At 34.3% G+C, this 20,317-nt stretch overlaps 1 protein-coding gene across 1 annotated transcript in view; it reads right to left on the bottom strand.

The window, feature by feature from the left end:
- LOC148955616 (DNA polymerase kappa-like) overlaps positions 1-13,835 on the bottom strand; it is a 68,208-nt gene extending 54,373 nt beyond the window's left edge. Inside the window, exons 1-2 of the mRNA XM_089108273.1 lie at positions 13,532-13,835; positions 4,320-4,611 (exon numbers count right to left, since the gene is read on the bottom strand). Coding sequence (XP_088964399.1) covers positions 4,320-4,611; positions 13,532-13,750 — 511 coding nt within the window. The 5' untranslated portion in view covers positions 13,751-13,835. The remainder of the gene's footprint in view (positions 1-4,319; positions 4,612-13,531) is intronic.
- Between the last annotated feature and the right edge of the window lie 6,482 nt (positions 13,836-20,317).

Genomic DNA, 20,317 nt, shown 5'->3' with positions numbered 1-20,317 from the left:
GCTCTTCTTTCAACAGAATCGAACGCTTGCTCATAATCTATAAAACTGAGGACTAAAGTTGTTTGATAACTATATGTACCTTGCCTTAATCAAACCACCAAAATGCAACACGAAAGTGACCCATATTAACTTTTTAATGTTAAATATTAAAATTTAAAGTACTGAGCTCAATCAACAGGAGACTTTCTTAAATAAAAAATAAAAGCTAAAACCTCAAAGGTAAGAAACCAGTGTGACATAAATCAAATAATGTCATTTGGGGTCGCATCCTTGTTAATCTTCGTCAGAAATAATGTAACTAGCAATTTTTATTGTTGCTAAGGGCTTTTGTTCGTCCTTTATTAGGTTGCAGCCGTCCCTTCAACCATGATGGTTGTAACCTTTGATTATGACGTCACCTATCATTTTCTTTGTAAAATCATAATGTGTTTCATAATATCTTAATGACTAACAGTTATCGTAGCGTAATGGCAAGGAGACAATCCTCAAAATATAATGGATTTGAATTCAAGGCTGTCCACGGTAACGGTTCTAATAGAAATAAGGTTTTAATAATGCGCAAGGGGGTAAGTTGTGTGTTTGTCGTCTGTGTGTGTGTGTCGTCTCTTTGTGTCGTCTCTGTGTGTGTGTCATCTCTGTGCGTGTGTCGTCTCTATGCGTGTGTCGTTTCTGTTTTTGTGTCGTCTCTGTGTATGTGTGCTGTCTCTGTGTGTGTGAGACGACACACGCACAGAGACGATAAACGCACAAAGACGACATACACACAGAGATGACACACACACATAGACGACATTTACACAGAGACGACACAAACACAGAGACGACAGATACACAGAGACGACACGCACACACAGAGACAACACACACACATAGACGAGACGCATACAGAGACGACACAAACACAATGAAGATGCACAAACAAAGACGACACACGCATTAAGATGACAGACGCACAGAGACGACACACACATAGAGACGACAAACTCACAGAGACGACACACAGAGACGACAAACTCACAGAGACGGCACACACACAGAGATGACACTCACACAGAAATTTTTCACGGAACCACATCAACCACATCAACCCCTAATGTTGCCCTACATTTGTAAAATATTGAAAAATGAATAAATAGGTTCAGCTGCCCAGGATTCGGTTACATAAGGGTTCAGCTGTAAGGAAGGAGTTCAGTTAAATGGGGTTGAGTTGCACGAGGGTTCACTGGGTTCAGTTGCACGGAGGTTCAGTTGCACAGGAGTTCAGCTACATGGGAGTTTAGTTACACGGTGGTTTAGTAGTACGTGGGTTCAGTTGCATGGGGCTCAGTTGTAATGGAACCAGTTTCAGATCCTAGGGGTTAACATAAGATCAGGATAGGCACATAAGAAATGCATTTCCAGTGGAGAGATTTTCAAACTTTCCTTTGTGAGATTATTTTTTGCATGTTATGCTAACAGTTGATACTTTATATAATCTCTTACTAGGTTGCAACTACCGCTCTAACCACAATTTAATATGAATTAGCATTCTAAAACTTTCAGCATTGGCGGAACTGTCACGCTTGGTCAGGGGCAAACCTAGCAATAAATTTCGGAGGGGGGTGGATAAATTGACTGAGGGATGGTAGTTATGGTTAAAAAAGATACATAAAGTATTTAGAATGTAAGGTACATTCTTTATTGAGACAATACTGTAAATATGTAATCATAAAATAAAATCAAGCCTCCTTTTTTGTTTGCTAGTTTATCCAAAACATCATCTGTATTGACTAAAACATCCTGTGTATGGATAATAAGGCCAATCCATTAAGCCGTTTCTGACCTGAGGCACTCCTGGTATAAGATTTTACTCTTCTCAGAGTAGAAAAAAATGCTTACACGTAGCCATAGTGACGGGAATCATTACATCTATCTTCAAAAAGCAATGTAAATTCGGGAAAATGTCCTTATAACATTCTTTTAAGCACATTACGAAATATTTTTGTGCCATTTTTCCCGACTGTATTCACATTCTCTTCCACAGAGCTAATTCAGCTTGCAAACTTCCCCTATAACTGTCTGCATTAAGATACCAAAACTTAGTCAGAGTATCTGATATATCCTTTGTTTTTTCTTCGTCGATTGAAATACAGTGCCGAGGAAGTAGGTACTGCAGTGACTCCAGCACCTTTCTGTAACTAATGAATCACTGATGCAGCTGCTGCAGAAAGTTGTTGACAAATGGGATAAACACAGAAAGTCGGTAATACGTTTCAAGATCCTTTTATGCTTTTGCGTAATTACCCCTATATGTTTGTTTTGGAGCTCATCTGGGCATTTTAATGCTGATTTCATAATCTTGACACAGTTCAGTACCTTCCGTAAAAAATGGATGAAATATAGCTTCCCTCTTCTCTCTCATGACACTAACTTCGCTCTTAAGATCATCAGCTTGTTTGAGAAAGTATACGATATCAATAGTCTCCGATTGCAAAGATGTCAATAAATTATGTGACAGAATAAAACTTTACCGACAGTAACCATAGCTCCAGCAAAACTGCATCTCTCAATAACAGATAGCAAAGAATAAGCTTTGCTTGAAAATTTTGAATCTGAATCAGGATGTTCTTGACTTTCCCTCATAGCGTTACAGATAGGAATGAACATCTCTTTAAACGAAATGATTGCTTTTAAGTGTTCCATCCATCTGGTCTTGCAAAATGTGTTCAATCTTATTCTTTTTGTATCTGTGATAGGCTTACTTTCTAGAACAATTTGTTTGAAAATTGCAGAGCCTTTAGGTGAAATTCTAAAGAAATCAATTACTTCTTTCAAAGTTCCCAGAGAATTCCTCATAACAGGTATGTTGTACAAATGACACAGGGTGAAGTTTAAGGAGTGACTTGCACAGTAAACATAGACTGCATGGAGAAAAAAATCATAGACTATAGCAGCACAACCTTGAAACTGGACGCTCATAGATGAAGCTACATCATAACCTTGCCCCTTTAAGTACTTTAAATTACTTCCCATTTCAACTAATGTTTGTATACAAACAAAATGATTGCTTTAAGTGCTCCATCCATCTAGAATGGCAAAACGTGTTCAATCTTATTATTTTTGTCCCTGTGATAGGATTACTTTCTAGAACAATTTGTTTGAAAATTGAAGAGCCTTTAGGTGAAATTCTAAAGTAATTAATTACTTCTTTCAAAGTTACTAGACAATTCCTCATACCAGGTATGTTGTATAAATGACACAGGGTGAAGTTTACGGAGTGACTTGCACAGTGAACATAAACTGCATGGGGAAAAAATGCATAGACTACAGTAAAACAACCTTGAAACTGGCCGCTCATAGGCCTAGATGAAGCTTCATCATAACCTTGCCCCTTTAAGTATTTTGAATTGGTTCCCATGTCAACTAATATTTGTATAAACCGACTAAGGTCTGTTTTCAACCAACTGTTTCTTTTTGAAAAAGTCAATAATTATTGATTTCCGTTTTGAAATGATGGACAACTAATTAAGAAACAAGGGAGTAGACTTATATATAAACGCTGAAAAATCACAAGCTGACTTAAATGAATTTTAACAATATTAGGAGCCCGTGAGTATAACAGCACGTGGCTTACTTGGCGGCAGCCTTGCATTATTCCCAACTACATTTTCATAAAACAAAAATTCTCGTATAGAGATCATCACACATTACCTACTTGTTGTGCATCCATAATTAAAACCCATAATGAATTTAGTTAGCTTTTAAAACAGTTTTCTTTTAAATTTTATTTTATAAAATAAATAAATCATTCTTTTTTATCCTTGTCTCAATAAGATCTAGGGTGTATATTATCCTTTTGTATTAGTCTAGATCTATAAGGATTTCGACCCTTCAGGACTAATTTGCGAATTTCATGGGGGGGGGGGGGGATGTATCCCCATTATAGCCCCCTAGGTTCACCCCTGTGTTTGGTGGTTTCAATAATTACGTTCCAACTCAATTAAAATCTATTTTATACAACTGATGGCCTCAAACCATTTAAAACAAATAGCACGTAAGTATAGAATAGTAGCATGCTATTTCAGCTTGGGGAAATTTGCTTGTAAACCTATAATTGAGAGGCTGATAAAGATGAGTAATACAAATGAAAATGGGAATAGTAGACGCATAAAAGAAGTAAAACTATATATTTTGAGCTATGATTGGCAGAAAACCAAAAATGTTGGTCCATCTACCTCCTATCTGCATCAAACATCCTGCATATGTCAATAGATGGGGAAACAAAGCCGCTAATTCTGACGAAGAGCATGTATTAGCTAAGAATAGTATAGCTCAATCACCTTGAACAACTTTGCTCGTAGCTGTATACTTATCGAAGTTGCAGGGAACAATGACCAATCCTGGACATAATTTTCTTCCAATAAAACCAGGCATTCCTGCTCGAACTCCAAAGCGTCTAGCATGATAATTGGAAGTACTTAACATCCCTTCTCCTCCTACCGCCATTGGGTGGATTTTAAGCTTGGGATTGTCACGCATCTCAACTGCAGCATAAAACGCGTCCATATCGATATGAATGATTGTATGACTCAAGTCACGAACACTCTCTAGCGTTGATATTACCTTATCCATCTAAAAAGACCAAAAAATTAACAATTTAATTTTAAAAAATCCCCCATCAATTACACAATCTAAATAATATCAGATGACTAAAAATAAATTTAATGGGTTCTACCAGGAAGGGTGATGCTATCGAGGGTAGGACCAAAATGTTTTTACATGTGCTCAATCCTTTTTAAATAGAGGGCGAAGAGCATGCAGTGCTAAGCCACACACACTGCAATGCAAGGTCAACAGAGAGTCTCAGTGAATAATGCCTTGTATTAATATGTATGTATTAATAGTACTTCTTATGAATTTACATTCTATTTAGTAAAAGACTAAATGTATTTAATATATTCATAAAATATCACATACCTACTTTATGTAACTAAAATTCACTGAATGAAATACTTATTGCATGTCTGAAACTTGGTTAATTTTGTTAATTAAATTCTAAGCAGAAAACCAGTACATATTTTGTATTTCAAAAGTGTGAGCTCTCCAGTACTTATTATAGACCAGTAAGATTATAACTAGGAATATAGACCCCTACAATATGACATTCATTTACACAATCCATAACTTGGAAGTTTGAAACCCCTATACAATTAGTTATATATATATATATATATATATATATATATATATATATATATATATATATATATATATATATATATATATATATATATATATATATATATATATATAGATATATATATATATAGATATATATATATATATATATATATATATATATATATATATATATATATTTTATATATATATATATATATATATATATATATATATATATATATATATATATATATATATATATATATGTTTGTGTGTCAGTATATGTATTATACCTGGTAATTTTAATCTGGTGAAGTTTGGTAAGCTTCACCAGATTGCAAAATTTAGCAATAGTCTTAAAGTAGATGTAATTAGCTGTCTCATCAAGCTTATTCCAATCCATTGAATTGGTCATTGCAGAATTTGTGAAACATTAAAAATCTTCTCCAAACAAAATATATATCCATTACTAATTGGGACTTAAAATTAAGACATTTAAAGCCTCCTGCCGTATTTTTAAATTCAGTTTCATTTGAAAACCAAAAGTTGTTAAGTTTACCTGACTGTACTAAAATGGACTATGAGCAAGGGGATAAATTATCGCAAATTATGAAAAAAATCAAAAAAGGTGACACGGGTTACATGAATGTGAAGCAAAGGAGTGCACAACTTCTTAGCAGATGCAGGATATTTACCTAAAATATTCAGTTGGACAAAGCTTAAAAAATTGTGAACAGTTTCAAAGAGCAGCCAAGATATGAGGGAAAATAATAGCAAAAAAAAAAAAACTGGCAAGTTGTGTTGAAGAATCCAGTTGTTACTCCTGGTTTGCGTTTGGGGAAAAAATCTCTTCAAAGAACCCAGAGTACTAGAGCAATCCTTGATGATTTTCAATCCCATTCAATGACTGTTTATGCCCCCAAAAAAATAGTAACGGCAGAAAATAGCTTATTACGCCAAGAAATTTAGCAAAAGTCAAGAGAATAGTTGTGTTAATGTGAAGCTAAAAACTTTGTTTAAAGATTGCAATAAATTGTACTTTGAAAACACGGAGAAGAAATGCTTAAAGACTCCATATGGCAAAGAAAATTATTGAGTGAATTTAGGTTGGAAATGCCCACTGAAACCTAAGTTTTGGTTTGCAATTTGTACATTGTGCCCAAATCTAGGTCGTCACAGTCTATATAAACCTATATAAGTTAACATAAATCAATATAAATTTTATCATGAGAAATACAGAAGTCTTCTATTAAATGGGCCTGCTTTACCATTGTTTTAGAGAGAGAGAGAAATTTTTTACAGCAAACAAACCACATCTACAGTTTAACGGCCACCAAAACAAGTAAGAAACTTGTCTGAGCGGGGTGGGAAAAATACAATAAAATAAAAGAAAAACAAAAAAAGAGCAAATAGTTCACAACACACTTCCTAATCAGCACTACAAAACCTTACATCATAACACAATAGTTTCAATAATGTTCTATTCTATTGATACCACAAGACACCATAATAATCACATTTATTCATTTATTCCCCACCCCCCAAAAAAAGGCTTTCAGGGGTTCAAAGCACATACAAGGTCAAAACAACATGTTATGCTGCAGGCTCTCTTTGGAATATGTACCCATCATACATACAAAGGCACTGCCCTGTTTCAGTTCATTCATGGATAAGGCTGTATCCAGGGGGAAGGGGGGTTTGAACCCCCCCCCCCCTCTGAAATGTTTGTCCAACACGTAACAATGTAACAAAAATGAAAATAAACAAATTTTTAATGTGTTTTTGAAGGGTTTTTAAGATCCCCCCCCCAAAAAAAACCTTGATTAACTCCCCCCTCCCCCCAAAACAAAAAATCCTGGATATGGCTCTGTTCATGGATATATCATAAAGCAATATTTTGGTGTAAAAGAAGGTGCTTAAGCACAAAAGAACATTGATGTGATATTCCCTGTAACCCCATTGCATTCCTATAATTAATAACAAGTAATTTTTTTTACAGATTTACCCCTACTTTAAATACAAAACAATAAGTATTTGATGTAGATATTAAAGGATTTTTCTTGCAGAAAAAAAAATGTTGATGTAAAATATTTGAAGCTATTGAAAATATTTTTATTACAGTGTAAAAACAGAAGGTTCCAACAAAATTGCTTGAAATTCATTCTTAAAGTACAAATTTGCAATTACAATACAGTATTTCTACTGAAATACAAAACTTAAAAACTTTATTGCAAGTGCTTCAAATTTTTGCATATTGAATAACAGTGCTGTCAGATTCCCCTTCTAAACTAGGCAAAATAACACCAGAATTCTGGCTTTATTCTTATCAGATGAAATCTATTCGACTAATTTTTAGATTTAGTCTCTTAGTCCTAATGCCTGGATATAATCCTAGGCTATATCCAAAAGTTTGCTGAAATGTTTATTTGAAAGAATTCAGACTAGCAGGATGGATATAATCTAGGGTTATATCTAGGCACTTGGGTGAGGGAGAGCTGGGATACAATACAACTAAAAGCAAAAATGGAAACAATCAATTGACTAAATTTTCTCAGATAAGAATGAAATTTCTAAGCTATATATCTTGTTCTGCTACTATCAATTGTTAAAAAATTTAAGCAAAGTATTAAAAAAGACTGATGATATAAGAAGGCAGAAAGATTAATTTCTATGCTATAAATATATACAAAGAATCTATGATTCCTAATATTTCGAACAGTTAGTGAATTCTTTTGTTGGTTTCCTATAAGTATCTCTAAAGATAGGGTAGCCTAATAGGCTCTGATAATTTGTCTTATCCAACATTGCAATTCTTTATTAACTTCCTCTCTGATTTGGCTAATACATTTCCAAGTACTTTGAGCAAACCTGCTCTGTTAGCCAAGATTTCTGTTTCCACTATCAATGAGGAAACTGTTGGTCAGCATTTGGAATGTTAAAAGAAACATTAAATAGGATAATATTTTGATCTTACACAGAAATAAGATTACTCCTGCTGCAGTTCCATCACAGGAGGGAACATTGGGGAGGCAGTTGTTCGAATGCAATTGATATGGCAGTAAGAATATGAGCCTTTGAATATGACTTTATTTTGGTATTCTACATGCATAAGTATTTTTTTTGGATTTTTTTTTAGAATGAATTCATATGTTTAAATCATTCATTAATTTCCATCAATTTCAAAATCTAATGGCCTTCTTTTATAAAATAATAGCAGTTCCAAATGCTACATGTGATCCAACAAAGCACTGAAACATTTGCAAACTTCACACAGCTGCAGTTTCTGTGCAAAAACAATGATTTTTGCAATTGTTGGTCGGATTTAGTCCAGTTTTTGCTGGAAGCTCATGCATCATCACGCTCCAGTTCCATTTGAGTAGAAAAAAAAAATTGTTTCAATACTTGTCACAATTGGGTTGCAATATTAGCAATCCTTGTTACTTTGAAATAAAAGTATAGAATAGAACAGTAATTTATTAACAAGCAAACTCTCACAACATAAAAAACCTGCAAAACTTGTTGCTTTCAGTCAGCTAGTCTACATTGCATATAAAAAAACCTAAGTATATAAGTACAATATAAAAACATACAGCAATGAACCCAACTGGCCTGTCAAATAAAAATGAGTACACTGAATAAAAATGAGAACATAAATAAAATGTAGGCTAAGTAACATAAGTAAAAGTAAAAAGTAAGTAACATAAGTAAAATGAATAAAAATGAGTGCATAAGTACAAACATAAGTACATGATAAAAACATACAGCAATGAAACCAACTGCCTGTCAAATAAAAATGAAAACAAATAAACTAACACATTAGCAACACACATGACACATTAACATGATACATTTCAATTTTCATTTATTTATAATTTCAACGAGTACTGGCGCAAAGCTCTTTCTGTGATGCTCAGTTCTTGCATTAATAGGATTTAGAACCGGGATTTTTTGTGCTTTTGATCGGGGTAAATGGGGCTTTGGAGGACAATGAGGGGCTGGGAGTATACATTGAAAGCATGGGATACAACGCAGATTATTTACGAAATAAGTACAAAAAGTAAGACGTTGGGCTGCAAAGGCAGGGAGGCGGAATTCCTTGAGGAGAATGTAAGGTACTTTGCCCTGACCATAAATAATTCTCAGGGGTCTCTTCTGGATAATTTCTAGCCTATCAGACTGATCCACCCTAAGGCCAAAATGCCAAAACAGGCAAGCATACTCAAGCTGTGGATGGATAAAAGATATATAAAGGTGGAGGATGTGTGCTTTTGGGCATGAAAATTGAGCAAATAGCTTAAGGAAAGACAGAGATGCACTAGCCTGTTTAACGATAGAGCAAATCTGGGCCTCCCATTTCAAATCACAAGTGAGTGTATCAACAATGCAAACATAATTTTGCATAGTTCATTAATTTCTATCAATTTTAAAATCTAATGGCCTTCTTTTATAAAATAATAGCAATTCCAAATGCCACATGTGATCCAACAAAGCACTGAAACATTTGCTAAGTTCACACAGCTGCAGTTTTTGTGGAAAAACAATGATTTTTGCAATTTTTGGTCAGATTTAGTCCAGTTTTTTGCTGGAGGTTCATGCATCACCCTCCAGTTCCATTTGAGTAGGAAAAAAAATTGTTTCAAAGCTTGTCACAATTGGGTTGCAACATTAGCAATCCTTGTTTCTTTGAAATAAAAGTATAGAATTGCACAGTAATTTATTAACAAGCAAACTCTCACAACATAAAAAACCTGCCAAACTTGTTGCTTTCAGTCAGCTAGTCTACATTGCATATAAAAAAAACCTAAGTATATAAGTACAAATAAAAACATAAAGCAATGAACCCAACTGGCCTGTCAAATAAAAATGAGTACCGTACACTGAATAAAAATGAGTACATAAGTAAAATGTAAGTAACATAAGCAAAAGTAAAAAGTAAGTAACTTATGTTACTTACTTTTATTCATTTGTATTCATTTTTCTTATGAAAAATGAATAAAAATGAGTACACAAGTACAAACATAAGTACATTATAAGAGCATACAGCGATGAAACCAACTGGTCTGTCAAATAAAAATGAAACAAACAAACTGAGACATTAACAACACACATGACCAATTAACATGATATAATGCAATATTTATTTATTTATAATTTAAACGAAAGCCGGGGCAAAACTCTTTCTATGACTTTCAGTTCTTGCATTAATAAGATTTAGAACCAGGATATTTTTTTTTATCAGGGTAAACGAGGCTTTGGATGACAATGAGGGGCTGGGAGTATACATTGAAAGCATGGGGTACAACGCAGATTATTTCCGAAATTAGTACAAAAAGTAACATGTTGGGCTGCAAAGGCAGGGAGGCAGAATTCCTTGAGGAGAATGTAAGGTACTTTGCCCTGACCATAAATAATTCTCAGGGCTCTCTTCTGGGTAATTTCTAGCCTATTTGACTAATCCATTGTAAGGCCAAAATGCCAAACCGGGCAAGCATACTCAAGCTGTGGATGGATAAAAGATATATAAAGATGGAGGATATGTGCTTTTGGGCATGAAAATTCAGCAAATAGCTTAAGGAGAGACAGAGATGCACTAGCCTGTTTAACAATAGAGCAAATCTGGGCCTCCCATTTCAAATCACTAGTCAGTGTATCAACAATGCAAACAGAATTTTGCATAGCTCATAAGTAGATTTGGTAAAGCCTGGTTTTGATTATCTTACTGATTTTGCATATGATCTTGCATTTTTTTTTTTTTTGAAAATTACACTATCAAAACCAGATCCCCTAACCACATCTATTCATAAATACTAATATTGTAATTATTACCAATTCCAAGTAAACTTCAATTAACAGGATCAAGAAAAATTAACACCCTTTTTGTTCTGTATAAAAAAAAAAAAAAAAAAAAAAAACAGGGCAAGCTCTTATAGCTTACATGACAAACTTTGGACAATATTAATATTTTAAAATAACTAGTTTTTCTAATACAAACAAAGAACAGCATTAAAATATTGTGTGCCAAACCGGGCAAGCATACTCAAGCTGTGGATGGATAAAGATATATAAAGATGGAGGATATGTGCTTTTGGGCATGAAAATTGAGCAAATAGCTTAAGGAGAGACAGAGATGCACTAGCCTGTTTAACGATAGAGCAAATCTGGGCCTCCCATTTCAAATCACAAGTCAGTGTATCAACAATGCAAACAATTAAGCAAAAGAATTTTGCATAGCTTATAAGTGGATTTGGTAAAGCCTAGTTTTGATTATCTTACTGATTTTACATATGATCTTGCAATTTTTTTCTTGCAATCTGTCAATGTTATCTCTAAGTCTTTCAGAAATCCACTGATTTAAAATGACCTTTGCTTAATTTTTAAATAAGAGAAAAGGAAGTACTGGGTTTTCATGATGTAGAAAAAAGACATTCACAATGCAAAGTTCTAAACAAAGAAATAGATGGTGGTTGGTGTTTACCCCCCCCCCCCCCCTATGGAAAATAAGGCTTTCCAAATTTGAAAATTTTCATTGAGGTTTTTTTTCTGTAGGGGGACAGAATTTTGGTACTTGTGTATTATATGCCTCTCACACAAGTTTATGCTGTGTAAAACTTGAGAACGAACCAGTTTCTTTCTGCTTAGCATGAGTCAAGACAAAGACAAGTGACAGAATAGATTGAAAATATATTTTTTGACTATATATTTGCACATAAGGGGGGGGGGTAGAGTATTTGACAGGGGGGGGGGTAAAGACAGTTTGAAGTCAGAAAACAATTCTTAGTTCAAATTGTGCAGAATAATTGTACATAACACATTTTGCATGCAGACCCACTATTCTTTACCTCTCCCCCCCCCATGTGCACATATATGGCCCAAATTTGTTTCAAAAGTAACAAAGAAACTAAAAAAGAAACCAGTTTGTTCTTACAAGTAACAAAGATACAAGTTTTAGCCTTATTTTCCATGGGGGGGGGGATTTTCTGGTTGGTACTTTCTGGGGCAGGGCATTTTCTGCACAGAGGTATTTTCTGGGGGGTAGATGCCTAGAACCAAAATAGACATACAGACATATTTTGAAGATTTTGTTGTACTAATTGCAAATTTTTGGTTAAGAAAAAGTTGTATTTCTGCAACATAAATTGTAGTCAGCTTATGAAATCTGAAGTTCTTGTATATTTGAAAAACATACCAAAAACCAATAAAAACCAGAAGCAAAAGGGGTACTTGTGTATTATTCTAAACACACTCAAGAAGGTTGCTTTGTTTGATATGAGCAGAGCTGGTTTTTCTTGTGCATTCAGTTATAATTAATGGTAAAGTTCTACCAAATCATATTATTGACTTATGCATGAAGTGAATATACCACTCGATGCCTTTTTTTATGCTGATTACAAATATAATAATCATTTCTATCGGAAATGAATTTCAGCCTCCCCCCTATATATGCCAATCCCAGGTATATATTTCTAAAACCTGACCTAACCTTGCCCTGAATTGGCATATATAGGGGGGGGCTGAAATTCATTTCCGATAGAAATGATTATTATATTCATATTCAGCATAAAAAAAGGCATCAAATGGTGTATTCACTTTATTCCTAACTCAATAATATGATTAGGTAGAAATTTACCTAATTAACTTATTCTTTTGTGAAATAAACTACAATAAAGGGATATTTTAATTAAATATTTAATATATAGAGGTGGTAAGGTTAGGTATTTCATATAATGTATTCTGGGTGGCCTACTTTCCATAATCCTCTGTTGTAGTTTTCAGAATTTTGTAACTATATTTCCATTATCTTTTAGTAAATTTTTTTATGATTAACCTAAATTCACTTCTTGAGTGTGTTCAGGATAATACACAAGTACCACAAAAAGTCCCACAATTATCATACTATGTTTTATTAGATTGGTAGGGTAGATAATAGAACTTAAGCTACATTTCAATTTGAAATTTTACACAATGGAAAGTAAATCAAACAATAGAAAATAAAAAGCAATTCTTTAAAATTGTCTTGTTCTTAGGGTAAAGGCACTGGTGATTAAACAGTACAATTTTGGAACCACTGTCAAAGTTTTCCTTCAAAACAGGATAACTCTGCTTAGTCATGACTTAGAACATGCACAGGTATCTAGCCTAGCCCATAGTTGAAAAGAACATGGGGTTAAAGACTATTAGCCTACTCTTTCATTGTTATTAAAGGCCTAGCTAATTATTACAAGAAATCAAAGCATTATTAGGGATAGCAACACACCACAGCAATGATTACTAGGAGAGTATGTTGAGAAGCATATCGTTTAACACCAAAACTCAATCCAACTTTGAAACTAGAAAGGCTAGAATTGTAAATCTGTAATAGTCTATAGCCTACCCTTTTCTCTGCTCTGTCAAGTTCTTCAGGGACCACTGTTGATATTTTTGCATTGAGCTCTGCTATTTTCTTATTAATTCTTTCCTGAGACTTCTCTTTATGCAGATAGAATTTGGATCCTTTTGAAGCTTCTTCAATAATTTTATTTATTTTTTCTTTGTCAATGCCTTCCATTCCTGCTTTTGTGGCATTTATGGTTATCGTATTACATCCTGCCATTTTAACAGAGAATATTCTGTTTTATTCAATTTTGATCAACAGATAGCCTATATTTTGCTTGAGAAGTAATAACAAACATCCAAAGTTTCCGCATTTAAAATGTTCGAAATAATTGCTAATTCAAAGAAATAAGCATGTGCAGTTGGATTTCCGGCGATTGACATTGGGAATTTTAATTTCGGCATTCTTGTGCCAGTAACATCCACAAAATGATTTTCCAAACTGTATGGGAAACTGATATCAGTTTCCCATACTCTTTAGTCATTTTCCATACGACTAGAAACCTAAGCCCATAAGCTCCTGAAAAAACGGAGATTTAATGCAGAAAGAATATATTAAAAACATACACTCCCCCCTCCATAAGATGGGGCTTCAAGACAGGCCGATACTTCTTATTTGATTGCTTGTATCTTTTAGCGCTTTGAACTCACTATGTCCAAAGAAAATAAAAATATTTTGGTTCACCAGAAAATGGTGCCCAAGAACTTTATGAAAATTTTCTTTTAAAACTACTTGAAGCATACAGCCATGAATAAAATTAACAAGGGGGCATAATATTTTAAGAAGTAGATTTAATTTTTTGGTTGGAGCTCACAAAAAAGAGATTCAAATGTTTTTTCCCAGTCAACTCCGAACGCTGACATTAAAATGTCGTCCCAGGCTTACTTCAAGCTTGAAATGAAATCAAAAGTTATTTGCGCTGATTTTTATTTAAGAACGAGAGGGTTTTGCTCAATTGACAATATAGAGACAAATATTTGTATTAACATACTAAATGGTTTTTTGTGCAAATTGGTTTTATACAAGTGACATAAACATTGAGAAAAACATTGAAACGATATCTTTCAATACTAACCTTTAAAGGTCATTTCAAGGTTAAAACGAATCGCAAATCTTAGCAAAAAATTGCATGTAAATCAATTTTAATAAGTTAAATTGTCATTGATACAAGCATGAAATGAAGTCCTCCTGAGGTTATATAAAATTCCATACTCAGTCATTTCAAGTTTCAAGAGAAAGACACTAAACAATAATACGTACTATTTTTATATTATCAAACAGTTCGTGGCAAAGAACTGTAAGTTAAAAGCTACGCGGCTAAAAAGTAGCCCAAACTCTTAAAAAACGAAATTTTGATACCAATATATATATCAAAAGAATCGGCTTATTATGCTCGTTCTGTACCGTGAGTAAAATGCGATATATTTAAAATACCAAAATAAAGTTCCTTCTTTCTAAAGATAATTCCGACTTCCTCTAATTAAGTTTAAATCTAGTGTCGAAAAGAAAGAAAAGTCCTTAATCAGCAATGAGAAAAATTGCAGTTAGCCTCAGACAAAGAACTGCGCTATCCAAGCCTCGGATTTCGCTAAGATAGTGGGTAATAAAAAAGATGCTACGCACAATATTTCTAAGGAAGTTTAAACTATAAGAGCCGTGTGAACGTTTGAATCATCAGAAATAATTAAGACAGATTATTGGACGGAGGGTTTGGCCCACCTCAGGACTTAGGCCAATCGTGGGGTAGCTCCCACGGCACATGTTCAGGACTTAGAATATATAGTAAAGAAAAGTTTTTTTCGCGCTCATTATTATTATCGATAGAATTATTTCGGCGTTCAAGCTTTGCAATTCTTTCATTGTTGTATCTCAGTCACCGTTGTTGTCATTTGAAGTGACCCACTGCTGTTCACCTAAATATGTAAGTCTCAATAAATCTATTGCTTTTTACCTGTGTTTATTTCATTTTATATGTCTGTATCTAGTCTGATAACAGGTAATTAGTCCGCATATCTCCAAGGTACGTTCCCAGGGAATCTGATCTCCAGATAGCTCGAGGAGAAGAGGTCACATTTATACAGCTATACATTTAATTTTCTCTCAATAATTGAGGGTGGCGCAGGCCTTGATAGCACAATCTTTAGCGCTATAAGCGGCGCTATATGAGAACTTATAAGGTGTAGGATCGCAGCTTTAAAGTACGATATTAGATTTGACGCGGTCAATATTTATGACCACAATTAAGCCCAGTCCTTTCTCTAATCGCCACAAATTCCATTTATCGCTACAAATAGCACGGTCATAAATTAGAGGAAAATTTGCGAACTAATTACACTATAAAACTTTGTCAATTAAATTGAATTATTAGAGAGGTAGAGACATATAAGTTAAGGAATTAGGCATATAGTCGCTAAGCTACGACAGGATACCCTTTAAAATATCTCTCAGGAGATAGTAGCCTCCCCCAAAACAGGTTAAGTGAAATAAAAAAATGACTTTGAGATGATACCAACGCAAAAAAAAATGGCTGAAGATTTATAAGAAAAATTAATGGCGCAAAAGATGGTAGCGAAAAATATAGAAATAGCAAAGTCTATCCCTCAGTACAGTGGTCAATCAGATATTGACGGATTTAATATCCAATTGGCACAGTTTGTAGAACTAACAAAAACAGAGCTAAAAACGTTAGTCGACATACTTTTACTACGATTAAATGGCCAGGCCTTAACCTTTCTGAAGCAGATTGAACATACTGTAGGTGACGAAGCCAACTTGCCAATAAATACGGTGGACAAATTGTTAAAAGCATTCAAAGATAGATTTATCGAAACCTGTTCAATAAATAAATTAAAACACGGAATGGTGTGCTTTGACTACTCACAAAATATAAGAGAATATCTTGATCATATATGCATTTCAGTAGAGGCAAAATACTGAAGAGGTTCAGGACAACTGTATGCAAAAGTCATACTAAATATCTTTTTGCAAGGGCTACCCCCAAAACTATATAGAATGGTAATATCCAAAAATATTCAGACGTTGGATCTTGCTGTTCAGGAGGTAGATCGACTAATTGAAGTTAATACTATGGTCGCAAATGATTGTAAATCAAAAATAAGTAGCCTAGGTGACTCTAACGGGAACCTAATCTTCAAGGGAGATCAAGCATCTCCCAATTTCTTCTCAAGGAATAACTCCCCAGTGCCCCAAATAAATAAAAGGCAAGAACCCGCTAGGAAGAAAACAGTACGTTTTCAGCCCGTCAAACAATCCAATTATGAAAATAACCATACAATAATAAGATGCTATAATTGCAATCGACCTGGGCACATCGCGAGGGAGTGCCGTTATGTCCCCAATCGCATACCAAGAATCGCTGTCGGTAGTACGCAAAATTATAGCAATCATTTGCTCGGAAGAAAAGATTTTAGCGCCGATTGTGCACTAGGATATAGACAGGGAAGATTGTTCCATTCGGTACTTTGAAGCGCGTATCAACCAAAATTTTATAACCCTCCCCCCAATAAACTAATTAGTTATCGATTTGACAACTAGACAAATCTCCAAGGCCAATCTAGTGTAAGAATGGTATACCGAAATCATGAGTACGTGCCGATGAGAATAGAAAATTTTGCGAGCTAACGGCAGCGGCAGCCAGCGCCAACAAGCGGCACTGACGCAAGACATCCAAGTTACCATAATAATGCATGGTGAAGGCAGACAGATGTAAATCAATTAGATATGCCTACGGAATCTCATATGTCTGAATATCCTTTGCAGGCACCGACGCATGAAATAAATCCGCAGGGAAACGTTTCAGGCCCCTCAGAAATATAAATTGAACCCAGAGGGCGCCCAGAATATTTAATAGGTCCAAACTTATAGTAGTTCCGTCTTGTAACAAATAGTATTAATAAGTTACCTATATTTAATGATTTTTGTGTAGCAAACGTTTATTTTAAGGCTTTAGTTGACAATGGTGCCACAGTTAATTTCATAAGTTCGTACGTATTTAATATATTGACTCTGCAAATTAGGATACAGAGTAATGTTAATATTTCAAATTTAACTAGTGTGACAGGACAAAAATTGGACACAAGAGGTGCAATTCGCCTAAACGTAAAGAGGGATGATAGAATGTTTCCGACAAATTTTATGATATGCGATAACTTTCCATACGAAGCAATTATAGGCGCAAATTTTTTAAGGTCTAATAGAGTACTATTAGACGTAGCGAACGAGAGGCTTGTCTACCCAGCTAAGGTAGGGGAAGAAATGTCTACCTTAAGAAATTCCAACAGAGGTTACGAAGACAACGTAACAGTAAACAAAATTTCTGGCGGTACAGTGTCGCAATATTTTGAACATCATGCCTCGCAAAAAGGACATGATATAGTTAGAAATTTGTTCAATTATTCTGAGAGACATTGCAGAGATGAAGTAAATTTAAAAAATAAGGGTATTGAATCTGCGAAAATAAAAATAGGAGATATGCGACAGTACAGGTCAAACGAAATTAAGAAAATATCAGAATTATGGAAAAACATCGTAAAACCCAACGTGACGCCACAAGATGCCGCAATGGCGCAGCATAGCGCCAATCTGAATCTAATAAATAATGAAAATAAAGAGACATATTACGGGTTCCCGATAAGGGAAACAAAAGTCCCTCCCAAAACGATGCAAAAAATTCAAATATCACAGATGATTGAACCAGTGGTTAGCAAATCCGAAATATGGTTTGCGACCTAATCAAATGAAATTCCTAAAAATCTGCTACGCGAGGAACAGATTATATCTTATGACAAAGGAGAAGGATTTATTTGGGTAACTAATAACCACGAAAATGATACAATTACAATAAAAAAGGGAGTGTGTTTAGTTGAAATCCAAGTTTTATCAGAGAATGATTTAAATACATGGGAAAATTCTAAAAGAAACCTAGTTAACGGCATTAAAACCTCAAATAACAAATAACCTTTAACTAAATCACAATTTTTAAACAAATTTAATATGAATCATATTACTGACTTGGAACTTAAGAAAAAACTATGCTAATTATTATGGAATTTTAAAGATGTATTTTCCGCATCTGAAGATGACATCGGACTGATACCATTTTATGAACACTCAATTTTAACGACTGGTAATCCCGTAGCAAAACAGCCATATCGTTTGCCATAAAAGCACAAAGAATGGTTAAAAAATTAAATCCATGAATTAGAAAAAAATGAAATTATACGCCCAAGTATAAGTCCGTATAGTGCACCAGTGATCTTAGTACCAAAAAGCAATGGTGACCTTAGACTTGTAGTAGACTATAGAGCCCTTAACAAACAAGTAGTTAGTGATAAATTTCTTCTACCAAGAATAGATGAAATTCTTGACTCAATTTCAAGCAAAAACAAAATTTTTACTTCTTTGGACCTCACCCAAGACTACCACCAACTTAAAATAGCTAGAAAAGATATCCATAAAAATGCATTTTTAGCAGCCGAATGTGGTTTATACGAGTAGTTAAGAATATTTTTTGGACTTAAAATAAGTTCACGCGTGCTCTATAGACCCTTATTACCAGTAGAAAGGGGGGTGCTACTCCCACGATGACCACGTGGTTTATGGTTTTCTCAGTGAGAATGAAAAAACAGGAATTTTTGTACTTGAAAAAACATGAATTTTCTCACTTTTATGGTTGTTTTCTTGGATGGTTATAGGTGTTGGTCAATTTATTTGATGTTTTTCATGGATGTCAACAGTAATTCATGTCTGTTTTATGGTTTTTGTCAGTGAGAATGAAAAAACAGGAACTTTCTCACATTTATGGATGTTAACAGCAATTTATGTCTGTTTTATGGTTCGTTGTCAGTGAGAATGGAAAAACATGAATTTTCTCACTTTTATGGATGTTTTTTTGGACGGTTATGTGTGTTGGTCAATTTATTTGATGTTTTTCATGGATGTCAACAGCAATTCATGTCTGTTTTATGGTTTTTGTCAGTGAGAATGAAAAAACAGGAACTTTCTCACATTGATGGATGTCAACATCAATTTATGTCAGTGAGAATGGAAAAACAGGAATTTTCTCACTTTGATGGATGTTTCAAGGTCGATTTATTTGCTGTTGTTTGTGCAGGTGTAATGACATTGGGGTGATTTACATAATCGGTGGGGGAATTATTGGTTCACGAATGGGGAATTAAGAAACAAACATGGCTTCATTGTTGTTCGGCTAACCTAGCCTGAGAAATTGATTTACATAATCGGTCGGGGGAATGTATTGATTTACGAAAGGGGAATTAAGAAACAAACATGGCTTCTTTGATCTTTAGGCTAACCTAACCTGAGAAATTGATTTACATAATCGCTAGGGGAATGTATTGATTCACGAAGGGGGAATTAAGAAATATTATGGTTTCTTTAATCTTAGGTCTGAGGGATAAACGTTCTTTAGGTCAGAGAGAAAAATTAATATTCTATTTTTGAATAGGGCTTCATTGATCTTTACTGTCAGGAATTAGAAATGACATCACTTGTTATCTTGGAATTATGCGGGAGTCTAAAGAGATAGAAATTCTATTTTTAAATACGGCTTCACTGATCTTTAAGTCGGAGAGATAAATTGATATTCTAACGAAACCTTAATAGTGTAGCTAGGAACATTTATGAGATGAAAAGATTAACGTAGGAAAGGGTTTCCTAGAAATTTGAAATGTGACAGCGCAGAGATGCCAAAAACAAAAGGAATACGCTGAAGTTACGATTAGGGATTATTTGGGCGAAACCGTT

This window comes from Artemia sp. Qi Xiang Cuo, chromosome 2 (assembly GCF_049724085.1).
Source record: "Artemia sp. Qi Xiang Cuo chromosome 2, ASM4972408v1, whole genome shotgun sequence".
NCBI classification, from domain to species: domain Eukaryota; kingdom Metazoa; phylum Arthropoda; class Branchiopoda; order Anostraca; family Artemiidae; genus Artemia; species Artemia sp. Qi Xiang Cuo.
Note: the sequence above shows the minus strand (reverse complement) of the source record. Positions and strands in the feature narration are given on the sequence as shown.